At 39.2% G+C, this 12,668-nt stretch overlaps 1 protein-coding gene across 2 annotated transcripts in view; it reads left to right on the top strand.

Annotated features, from left to right (window-relative positions):
• anxa5a (annexin A5a) overlaps window positions 1-12,668 on the top strand; it is a 30,205-nt gene that overhangs the window by 2,454 nt on the left and 15,083 nt on the right. Inside the window, exons 1-3 of one of the 2 annotated variants that reach the window (XM_078788475.1) lie at window positions 817-917; window positions 2,556-2,640; window positions 4,673-4,767. In XM_078788475.1, the coding sequence (XP_078644601.1) occupies window positions 2,628-2,640; window positions 4,673-4,767 (108 nt within the window). In that variant the 5' untranslated portion in view covers window positions 817-917; window positions 2,556-2,627. Of the gene's footprint in view, window positions 1-816; window positions 918-2,555; window positions 2,641-4,672; window positions 4,768-12,668 lie in introns of those variants that run through there. The other variant, XM_078788476.1, reaches the window with a different exon arrangement.

Here is a 12,668-nt window from a genome sequence, read left to right as displayed (position 1 = left end):
ACCTATTTGGACTTTTCATGGCCTGCAGGAAGCTATTTATCCTTTGGCAATGGCTGTGCCTTTTGTGCCACAAAAACCAACATTTTTATACTTAAACAGATTTTATTGTCTTTTATTTATGGGTGCAACTCAAATTCTTAGATGCTTTTTATGAGCGTTATAAACACTTTGCGGTAATATTCTAAATGTATTGCTGTTTTTTTGCTATTATAGCCAATGTCAGCAGTGTCGCATACATACAAATTAAAGCGTGTGATACATTTTGCACATTACAGATGCTAAAACCTATAAAAATGTTGGTCAATGTATGCTAAGCTATCCGAACAAAACATCTTAGCTTTGTGTTCTAGATCAGGGGTCCCCAACCACCGGAAAAAAATTATATATCAGTAACTACATCAAATTTTATGTAAGTGCATATCAATTTTGAAAATATTTTTACTGAAAAATCACTAACTTTGAGTTAGAATGCAAGTTTGTGCTGTTTTGTTTGATTATGTTTAGAAGAGAGGCGACCCTGAATGCACCATAGTTGTGCTTGCTAACTTTTTTTTCACTTGTAAACAGCATATTCCACACATAATGATGCTAAAAGTGAATCAAGGAAGTGTATATGCAAATTAGATGATCACAAAAACATCAGCAACATATCTACTGTTTTTGATTGTCAGCCATTATTAATATTCCACACATGTAACAAAATTAGCAGCTCTGTTGAACTAAGCTAAGACCTGCTTAGGACCCCGTGACTAGTCGAGAGCCCCCAAATTATTTTTTCCGTGTGTGAGGGCCCCAAAATCAAAATTTGGTTAGGGTCCCAATTACGAGTGTGCCTGAACGCCTCACAGCTCGAGGAGACCGGATCAGGAAGAAGGCGGTGTTGTTTGTTGCTCTGCGTGAATCTTATGAAGAAATAAGTAAGTTCGATGATTATTTTGTTCATTAAGAATGTTTCATTTTGAAGATTCATATTGTTCCACTTAATCCCGACATGGCGCAGCGATAAAAAACAGAGATTCACCCGAAAATGAGGCTTTATTGTTGATTGTATGTCTTTTTGAATTATCAATACTATTAAGAAGGGGTGGTAGCTCTTTTAGAGTTGGGATTCCGGTCACATCATTTTCTTTAGAATGCAATTTGTTTGGCCCTTTTAGCAATATATACGTATACATATGTATATATACATATACATATATATATATATATGTGTGTGTGTGTGTGTGTGTGTGTCCAGAGGTTGTGTGTGGTCTTGTTGAGTCACATAACGCAAACAAAAGATGTACACTGTAAGAGCCATATAGATAAAAGGTAAAAAATGTAAATATTATTTTGGTTAAAAATTCAGAATTATCATGTGTTAAAAGCTAAGGGTAAAATCTAATGTTATAAATATAAATTCTGCTTTAAGATGAAGTTGAGTTGATAAAACAATTTAAAAACATGAATAGAAATTGAAGTTTGACTTAAAAACAAGTAAAAACATTTAATTTGGTAAAGATAGGATCCTCCCTCAATATGGATGTCTGTGATGTCACTGATTGAACTCCAGGTGTGGGAGCACACAGACTTCGTTTGATTCCACTCCAGGTGTGGGAACAGACAGATTTTCTACCTGTGGACAACATGGACGTTTTATTTAGTATGCTTACCATAGCCAATGTGAGTGGACAAAAAAAGTGAACCTTGAATTCAATCCATTTAAACAGAAGGATGCAAATCAGAGTGTAATGAAACATATTTAGGATGATTACTCATCTATTGTCAAACTTTTTCCAAATGTTACCATGCAAAATCCACACCTCTGATGCGGAATTGCTGTAAAATTAAACAATGAATTATGTTTTATAATTCAACTTAATTAAGATTAAAAGTTTGTTTTTTAAGTGTGCTGTAGTCAGGAGTAAATGGCTTCAAGTCAAATGTCTGACAGGGTATGCCACTGTAAAAAACTAATTTCCACAAAGTAGGATTTTTGTAGCTAGAGCATAGAAAACAGGTTTTTAAATACATTGCTAAACATTATTAGAGCCCTCTAGACACGGAATAACACCCCTATAGTCACCTTTACACTCATATTATCCAATATCGTAGACATAGAGAGACATTTAAGACATAAATAAGGCTACTTGTGTGTGTTTTTAATAAACATGTTCCGGCGTGGGACAGGAAGTGATGTTGGGGGTTCTGAGTTGAGACTTAGCTTAGCATGGGTTATGGCCTAAAATGTGCTAAAATATGCATATTTTCTGATTGATATTCAACCACGAAACAGCATGATTATTTATATTTATATTTATATTTATATTTATATTTATATTTATATTTATATTTATATTTATATTTATATTTATATTTATATTTATATTTATATTTATATATTTAGAATAACAGTCATTATGTCTTATGTCTCTGTGCAAGCAGAGATTTTGGATATAAAGAAAAGCACTTAGCTCAGCCAGTCAAAAGGGGGGGTGGACATAAATGTGTTCCAGTGTAATTAGCTGTGTAAAATAAAATGTACAGCATTAATGTGGTTTTGTTTCTCCCTACAGGCGTACAGAGGCAGCGTTCGACCTTTTGTCAACTTCAACGGCAAACAAGACGCCGAGCTTCTCCACAAAGCCATGAAGGGACTCGGTTAGTGCTCGACCCTTTCCGTTCTTCTCGTTCCGCTCTGCTGCTTCTCATTGGTTTTGTTATTACTGATGATGCAAAAGACCGTCAGGGCGCTATTGTTTGTTGTCCTAAACAAGTCTCTGTGTTTGGGCTTATTAAAAAGCAGTTTGTCACATCAGAAGAACACAAGAACCACAAACTCGTCAGCCAGAACACGCATGAGCGGCTCTAAGTCTCATAAACAAAAGTCAGATATTCACATTTGCATGCCAGCAAGCCGCTGTCAAAAAGGTTCTATGTGAGTAGCATTGTCTCAAAGCCAAAAAACACATCTAATTGCTTCTCCCGCTTTGCTATTTTTAGCATTAGCCCAGCTGTCAGCAGGCGACAGTCAAAGATCTCATGCTTGGAAAGTGCATCTCATTTTGCTCATTTTTGGTGCTAAGGCTAAATGCGAATCAAATAGTCCAAGACATAGACTTAGACTTAGACATAGACTTAGACATAGACTTAGACATAGACTTAGACATAGACTTAGACATAGACTTAGACATAGACTTAGACATAGACTTAGACATAGACTTAGACATAGACTTAGACATAGACTTAGACATAGACATAGACTTAGACATAGACTTAGACATAGACATAGACTTAGACTTAGACTTAGACTTAGACATAGACTTAGACATAGACTTAGACATAGACTTAGACTTAGACATAGACTTAGACATAGACTTAGACTTAGACATAGACTTAGACATAGACTTAGACTTAGACATAGACTTAGACATAGACTTAGACATAGACTTAGACATAGACTTAGACATAGACTTAGACATAGACTTAGACATAGACTTAGACATAGACTTAGACATAGACTTAGACTTAGACTTAGACTTAGACTTAGACTTAGTAGACTTAGACTTTCTTTATTGTCATTGCACAATAACACAGCAGTGAAATTGCCAACGAAATGTTGTTGCCTGGCTCCCGTGTAATAATAAATAATAATGTGGAGAATAAATAGATGACATCAAATATGAACAATGTACAGCGTAAACAGTAATTTGTACAAATAATTAAAATAATTTAGAATAAATAACAATAATTTAAAGTTTTGTTTGTGCGTGTGGGCAGGTAGAGGGGCTTATTTGGCATTGAGCAGTCTGATGCAAGCTGATGCATATCAGTAAAACCATTTTTTCAATGACTTATGTCCAGTCGTCATCTTCTATCAGTTAAATTAGGTATTTTTCTGAAACATGTTAACGTTGAGCGGCGGCACGGTGGTCGAGTGGTTAGTGCGCAGACCTCACAGCTAGGAGACTCGGGTTCAATTCCACCCTCGGCCATCTCTGTGTGGAGTTTGCATGTTCATGCGTGCATGCGTGGGTTTTCTCCGGGTACTCCGGTTTCCTCCCACATTCCAAAAACATGCTAGGTTAATTAGCGACTAGGTTAACTGTCCATAGGTATGAATGTGAGTGTGAATGGTTGTTTGTCTATATGTGCCCTGTGATTGGCTGGCCACCAGTCCAGGGTGTACCCCGCCTCTCGCCCGAAGACAGCTGGGATAGGCTCCAGCACCCGCCGCGACCCTCGTGAGGATAAGCGGAAGAAAATGAATGAATGAATGTTAACGTTGATAGGTGATAGATAGCATGGCTAAATGCTAACACAGCAAAAATAGCATCAAATATAAAAACATGCTGGTGTAGTTACCACAAGTAACTTTCAAACAATGTTTTTTTAAAATATTTATATAAAATATTTTGTAATGTTGTATTGCTTATGTGTTAACCGTCGTCATGCTTTATTTGTCCAACGGCGCTTTTTTTCTCTGAAGCCCCGCTGGCTTTCAGAGGCCATTGATTGTCAGACCAGCAGCCTCAAACGTTGATCCCCTTCTGGAAAAGGTCGTTCCTTCCTTCGGGGTTGAAATGAAAGCTTAGCGCGGTGAAAAGACGCAGCACTGCTGTCTTCACTGTCTCTGCGTTGCTCGGCTCTTACCCATAAGTCATTTGGTGTCTATGTGACCACGTCCCCCTAGGGACAGATGAAGACGCCATCCTCATGCTGCTGGCGGCGCGCAGCAACGATCAACGGCAGCAAATAAAGGCGGCGTACAAACAGGCCTACGGAAAGGTAAGACGAACAGAGAGATAGTTGTGGCTTGTCTCCGTCCCGTGGTGGTCCAGCAGGACCCGAAAGCCCTCTGGCGAACACCAGCATCCATTTTGTAGTCACGGCCGACAGCCGAGGGCCGGATTCAGGAAATCTGTCTTAAGCCCTGAGAAAGCATTAAGCCTTGTTTTGGTTGGTTGTTGTATTAAAACTACATAATCGATATGAGAAAAATACACACAATATTAAAATTCAAGCTGTTCATTGTTTCTATTAGGTCTATAGTTCATGCATCCAAAAATATTTACATATATATTTATATGTGTGTACATATATATATACTATATATATATATATTTATATATGTTTTTTTGTCAAAAATCACAAAATTCAAACTCTGGCATTTTATGCCATTTTTGGATGCTTCTGGGGCCCCTGTTGAGTGTGTGTGAGGTTTCCCCTGGTTATTTGACCAGAAAAGTGCATTAGAAGCAAGTTGAAAAAACTGAAAAAAACGACATACTAACCCCTTACGTTTTTTTTCAAAAATCACCGCCCTGAAAATCTGGCATTTTATGCCATTTTTGGATGCTTCTGGTTCCCCTGTTGAGTGTGTGTGAGGTTTCCCCCGTTTATTTGACCAGAAAAGTGCATTAGAAGCAAGTTGAAAAAACTGAAAAAAACGACGGTTTTTTTTCAAAAATCACCGCCCTGAAATACTGGCGTTTTATGCGCTTTTTGGGTACCTCTGGGCCCCCTGGTGATTGTGTGTGAGGTTTCTGGTGTTTTTTTGGCCAGAAAAGTGCATTTTCAGCAAGTTGAAAAAATGAAAAAACCGACATACTAACCCCTCACGTTTTTTTTTCAAAAATCAACGCCCTGAAATACTGGCGTTTTATGCGCTTTTTGGGTGCCTCTGGGCCCCCTGGTGAGTGTGTGTGAGGTTTCTGGTGTTTTTTTAAACAGAAAAGTGCATTTTCAGCAAGTTGAAAAAATGAAAAAAACTACATACTAACTAACCCCTTACGTTTTTTTTCAAAAATCAACGCCCTGAAATACTGGCGTTTTATGCGCTTTTTGGGTGCCTCTATTTAAAAAAAAACACCAAAAACCTCACACACACTCACCAGGGGGCCCAGAGGCACCCAAAAAGCGCATAAAACGCCAGTATTTCAGGGCGTTGATTTTTGAAAAAAAACGTAAGGGGTTAGTATGTCGGTTTATTTTTTTCATTTTTTCAACTTAGTAAAAATGCACTTTTCTGGTTAAAAAAACACCAGAAACCTCACACACACTCACCAGGGGGCCCAGAGGCACCCAAAAAGCGCATAAAACGCCAGTATTTCAGGGTGTTGATTTTTGAAAAAAAAACGTAAGGTGTTAGTATGTCGTTTTTTTTCATTTTTTCAACTTAGTAAAAATGCACTTTTCTGGTCAAAAAAACACCAGAAACCTCACACACACTCACCAGGGGGCCCAGAGGCACCCAAAAAGCGCATAAAACGCCAGTATTTCAGGGCGTTGATTTTTGAAAAAAAACGCAAGGGGTTAGTATGTCATTTTTTTCATTTTTTCAACTTGCTGAAAATGCACTTTTCTGGTTAAAAAAACACCAAAAACCTCACACACACTCACCAGGGGGCCCAGAGGCACCCAAAAAGTGCATAAAACGCCAGTATTTCAGGGCGTTGATTTTTGAAAAAAAACGTAAGGGGTTAGTGTATGAGGTTTCTGCCTCTGGGCCCCCTGGTGGGTGTGTGTGAGGTTTCTGGTGTTTTTTTGACCAGAAAAGTGCATTTTTACAAAGTTGAAAAAATGAAAAAAACGACATACTAACCCCTTACGTTTTTTTTCAAAAATCACCACCCTGAAATACTGGCGTTTTATGCGCTTTTTGGGTGCCTCTGGGCCCCCTGGTGAGTGTGTGTGAGGTTTCTGGTGTTTTTTTGAACAGAAAAGTGCATTTTCAGCAAGTTGAAAAAATTCAAAAAAACGACATACTAACCCCTTATGTTTTTTTTCCAAAAATCAACGCCCTGAAATACTGGTGTTTTATGCGCCTTTTGGGTGCCTCTGGGCCCCCTGGTGAGTGTGTGTGAGGTTTCTGGTGTTTTTTTAACCAGAAAAGTGCATTTTCAGCAAGTTGAAAAAATGAAAAAAAACGACATACTAACCCCTTACGTTTTTTTTCAAAAATCAACAACCTGAAATACTGCCGTTTTATGCGCTTTTTGGGTGCCTCTGGGCCCCCTGGTGAGTGTGTGTGAGGTTTCTGGTGTTTTTTTGACCAGAAAAGTGCATTTTTACAAAGTTGAAAAAATGAAAAAAAAGACATACTAACCCCTTACGTTTTTTTTCAAAAATCACCACCCTGAAATACTGGCGTTTTATGCGCTTTTTGGGTGCCTCTGGGCCCCCTGGTGAGTGTGTGTGAGGTTTCTGGTGTTTTTTTGACCAGAAAAGTGCATTTTCAGCAAGTTGAAAAAATTCAAAAAAACGACATACTAACCCCTTATGTTTTTTTTCCAAAAATCAACGCCCTGAAATACTGGTGTTTTATGCGCTTTTTGGGTGCCTCTGGGCCCCCTGGTGAGTGTGTGTGAGGTTTCTGGTGTTTTTTTAACCAGAAAAGTGCATTTTCAGCAAGTTGAAAAAATGAAAAAAAACGACATACTAACCCCTTACGTTTTTTTTCAAAAATCAACAACCTGAAATACTGCCGTTTTATGCGCTTTTTGGGTGCCTCTGGGCCCCCTGGTGAGTGTGTGTGAGGTTTCTGGTGTTTTTTTGACCAGAAAAGTGCATTTTTACCAAGTTGAAAAAATGAAAAAAAAAATGACATACTAACCCCTTACGTTTTTTTTCAAAAATCAACGCCCTGAAATACTGGCGTTTTATGCGCTTTTTGGGTCCCCTGGTGAGTGTGTGTGAGGTTTCTGGTGTTTTTTTGACCAGAAAAGTGCATTTTCAGCAAGTTGAAAAAATGAAAAAAAACGACATACTAACCCCTTACGTTTTTTTTCAAAAATCAACGCCCTGAAATACTGGCGTTTTATGCGCTTTTTGGGTGCCTCTGGGCCCCCTGGTGAGTGTGTGTGAGGTTTCTGGTGTTTTTTTAACCAGAAAAGTGCAGTTTCAGCAAGTTAAAAAAATGAAAAAAAAACGACCTACTAACCCCTTACGTTTTTTTCAAAAATCAACGCCCTGAAATACTGGCGTTTTATGCGCTTTTTGGGTGCTTCTGGGCCCCCTGGTGAGTGTGTGTGAGGTTTCTGGTGTTTTTTTAACCAGAAAAGTGCATTTTCAGCAAGTTGAAAAAATGAAAAAAAACGACATACTAACCCCTTACGGTTTTTTTCAAAAATCAACGCCCTGAAATACTGGCGTTTTATGCGCTTTTTGGGTGCCTCTGGGCCCCCTGGTGAGTGTGTGTGAGGTTTCTGGTGTTTTTGTGACCAGAAAAGTGCATTTTCAGCAAGTTGAAAAAATGAAAAAAAACGACATACTAACCCCTTACGTTTTTTTTCAAAAATCAACGCCCTGAAATACTGGCGTTTTATGCGCTTTTTGGGTGCCTCTGGGCCCCCTGGTGAGTGTGTGTGAGGTTTCTGGTGTTTTTTTTAACCAGAAAAGTGCATTTTCAGCAAGTTGAAAAAATGAAAAAAAACGACATACTAACCCCTTACGTTTTTTTTCAAAAATCAACGCACTGAAATATTGGCGTTTTATGCGGTTTTTGGGTGCCTCTGGGCCCCCTGGTGAGTGTGTGTGAGGTTTATGGTGTTTTTTTGACCAGAAAAGTGCATTTTCAGCAAGTTGAAAAAATGAAAAAAACGACATACTAACCCCTTACGGTTTTTTTCAAAAATCAACGCCATGAAATACTGGCGTTTTATGCGCTTTTTGGGTGCCTCTGGGCCCCCTGGTGAGTGTGTGGGAGGTTTCTGGTGTTTTTGTGACCAGAAAAGTGCATTTTTACGAAGTCGAAAAAATGAAAAAAAAAAACGACATACTAACCCCTTACGTTTTTTTTCAAAAATCAGCGCCCTGAAATACTGGCGTTTTATGCGCTTTTTGGGTGCCTCTGGGCCCCCTGGTGAGTGTGTGTGAGGTTTCTGGTGTTTTTTTAACCAGAAAAGTGCATTTTCAGCAAGTTGAAAAAATGAAAAAAAACGACATACTAACCCCTTACGTTTTTTTTCAAAAATCAACACCCTGAAATACTGGCGTTTTATGCGCTTTTTGGGTGCCTCTGGGCCCCCTGGTGAGTGTGTGTGAGGTTTCTGGTGTTTTTTTAACCAGAAAAGTGCATTTTCAGCAAGTTGAAAAAATGAAAAAAAACGACATACTAACCCCTTACGTTTTTTTTCAAAAATCAACACCCTGAAATACTGGCGTTTTATGCGCTTTTTGGGTGCCTCTGGGCCCCCTGGTGAGTGTGTGTGAGGTTTATGGTGTTTTTTTGACCAGAAAAGTGCATTTTCAGCAAGTTGAAAAAATTCAAAAAAAACGACATACTAACCCCTTATGTTTTTTTTCAAAAATCAACGCACTGAAATACTGCCGTTTTATGCGCTTTTTGGGTGCCTCTGGGCCCCCTGGTGAGTGTGTGTGAGGTTTCTGGTGTTTTTTTGACCAGAAAAGTGCATTTTCAGCTAGTTGAAAAAATGAAAAAAACCGACATACTAACCCCTTACGTTTTTTTTCAAAAATCAACGCCCTGAAATACTGGCGTTTTATGCGCTTTTTGGGTGCCTCTGGGCCCCCTGGTGAGTGTGTGTGAGGTTTCTGGTGGTTTTTTGACCAGAAAAGTGCATTTTCAGCTAGTTGAAAAAATGAAAAAAAACGACATACTAACCCCTTACGTTTTTTTTTTAAAATCAACGCCCTGAAATACTGGCGTTTTATGCGCTTTTTGGGTGCCTCTGGGCCCCCTGGTGAGTGTGTGTGAGGTTTCTGGTGTTTTTTTAACCAGAAAAGTGCATTTTCAGCAAGTTGAAAAAATGAAAAAAACGACATACTAACCCCTTACGTTTTTTTTCAAAAATCAACACCCTGAAATACTGGCGTTTTATGCGCTTTTGGGTGCCTCTGGGCCCCCTGGTGAGTGTGTGTGAGGTTTCTGGTGTTTTTTTGACCAGAAAAGTGCATTTTCAGCAAGTTGAAATAATGAAAAAAACGACATACTAACCCCTTACGTTTTTTTTCAAAAATCAGCGCCCTGAAATACTGGCGTTTTATGCGCTCTTTGGGTGCCTCTGGGCCCCCTGGTGAGTGTGTGTGAGGTTTCTGGTGTTTTTTTAACCAGAAAAGTGCATTTTCAGCAAGTTGAAAAAATGAAAAAAAACGACATACTAACCCCTTACGTTTTTTTTCAAAAATCAACGCCCTGAAATACTGGCGTTTTATGCGCTTTTTGGGTGCCTCTGGGCCCCCTGGTGAGTGTGTGTGAGGTTTCTGGTGTTTTTTTAACCAGAAAAGTGCATTTTCAGCAAGTTGAAAAAATGAAAAAAAACGACATACTAACCCCTTACGTTTTTTTTCAAAAATCAACGCACTGAAATATTGGCGTTTTATGCGGTTTTTGGGTGCCTCTGGGCCCCCTGGTGAGTGTGTGTGAGGTTTATGGTGTTTTTTTGACCAGAAAAGTGCATTTTCAGCAAGTTGAAAAAATTCAAAAAAACGACATACTAACCCCTTACGTTTTTTTTCAAAAATCAACGCACTGAAATACTGCCGTTTTATGCGCTTTTTGGGTGCCTCTGGGCCCCCTGGTGAGTGTGTGTGAGGTTTCTGGTGTTTTTTTGACCAGAAAAGTGCATTTTCAGCTAGTTGAAAAAATGAAAAAAACCGACATACTAACCCCTTATGTTTTTTTTCAAAAATCAACGCACTGAAATACTGCCGTTTTATGCGCTTTTTGGGTGCCTCTGGGCCCCCTGGTGAGTGTGTGTGAGGTTTCTGGTGTTTTTTTGACCAGAAAAGTGCATTTTCAGCTAGTTGAAAAAATGAAAAAAACCGACATACTAACCCCTTACGTTTTTTTTAAAAAATCAACGCCCTGAAATACTGGCGTTTTATGCGCTTTTTGGGTGCCTCTGGGCCCCCTGGTGAGTGTGTGTGAGGTTTCTGGTGGTTTTTTGACCAGAAAAGTGCATTTTCAGCTAGTTGAAAAAATGAAAAAAAACGACATACTAACCCCTTACGTTTTTTTTCAAAAATCAACGCCCTGAAATACTGGCGTTTTATGCGCTTTTTGGGTGCCTCTGGGCCCCCTGGTGAGTGTGTGTGAGGTTTCTGGTGTTTTTTTAACCAGAAAAGTGCATTTTCAGCAAGTTGAAAAAATGAAAAAAACGACATACTAACCCCTTACGTTTTTTTTCAAAAATCAGCGCCCTGAAATACTGGCGTTTTATGCGCTTTTGGGTGCCTCTGGGCCCCCTGGTGAGTGTGTGTGAGGTTTCTGGTGTTTTTTTAACCAGAAAAGTGCATTTTCAGCAAGTTGAAAAAATGAAAAAAAACACCCTGAACACCCTGAAATACTGGCGTTTTATGCGCTTTTTGGGTGCCTCTGGGCCCCCTGGTGAGTGTGTGTGAGGTTTCTGGTGTTTTTTTAACCAGAAAAGTGCATTTTCAGCAAGTTGAAAAAATGAAAAAAAACGACATACTAACCCCTTACGTTTTTTTTCAAAAATCAACGCCCTGAAATACTGGCGTTTTATGCGCTTTTTGGGTGCCTCTGGGCCCCCTGGTGAGTGTGTGTGAGGTTTATGGTGTTTTTTTGACCAGAAAAGTGCATTTTCAGCAAGTTGAAAAAATTCAAAAAAAACGACATACTAACCCCTTATGTTTTTTTTCAAAAATCAACGCACTGAAATACTGCCGTTTTATGCGCTTTTTGGGTGCCTCTGGGCCCCCTGGTGAGTGTGTGTGAGGTTTCTGGTGTTTTTTTGACCAGAAAAGTGCATTTTCAGCTAGTTGAAAAAATGAAAAAAACCGACATACTAACCCCTTACGTTTTTTTTCAAAAATCAACGCCCTGAAATACTGGCGTTTTATGCGCTTTTTGGGTGCCTCTGGGCCCCCTGGTGAGTGTGTGTGAGGTTTCTGGTGGTTTTTTGACCAGAAAAGTGCATTTTCAGCTAGTTGAAAAAATGAAAAAAAACGACATACTAACCCCTTACGTTTTTTTTTAAAAATCAACGCCCTGAAATACTGGCGTTTTATGCGCTTTTTGGGTGCCTCTGGGCCCCCTGGTGAGTGTGTGTGAGGTTTCTGGTGTTTTTTTAACCAGAAAAGTGCATTTTCAGCAAGTTGAAAAAATGAAAAAAACGACATACTAACCCCTTACGTTTTTTTTCAAAAATCAACACCCTGAAATACTGGCGTTTTATGCGCTTTTGGGTGCCTCTGGGCCCCCTGGTGAGTGTGTGTGAGGTTTCTGGTGTTTTTTTGACCAGAAAAGTGCATTTTCAGCAAGTTGAAATAATGAAAAAAACGACATACTAACCCCTTACGTTTTTTTTCAAAAATCAGCGCCCTGAAATACTGGCGTTTTATGCGCTCTTTGGGTGCCTCTGGGCCCCCTGGTGAGTGTGTGTGAGGTTTCTGGTGTTTTTTTAACCAGAAAAGTGCATTTTCAGCAAGTTGAAAAAATGAAAAAAAACGACATACTAACCCCTTACGTTTTTTTTCAAAAATCAACGCCCTGAAATACTGGCGTTTTATGCGCTTTTTGGGTGCCTCTGGGCCCCCTGGTGAGTGTGTGTGAGGTTTCTGGTGTTTTTTTAACCAGAAAAGTGCATTTTCAGCAAGTTGAAAAAATGAAAAAAAACGACATACTAACCCCTTACGTTTTTTTTCAAAAATCAACGCACTGAAATATTGGCGTTTTATGCGGTTTTTGGGTGCCTCTGGGCCCC

This window comes from Doryrhamphus excisus, linkage group LG23, assembly GCF_037039965.1.
Source record: "Doryrhamphus excisus strain RoL-2023G ecotype Guam linkage group LG23, RoL_Dexc_Guam_v1.1, whole genome shotgun sequence".
Taxonomy (NCBI): domain Eukaryota; kingdom Metazoa; phylum Chordata; class Actinopteri; order Syngnathiformes; family Syngnathidae; genus Doryrhamphus; species Doryrhamphus excisus.
This window is presented reverse-complemented; position numbering and strand designations above follow the sequence as displayed.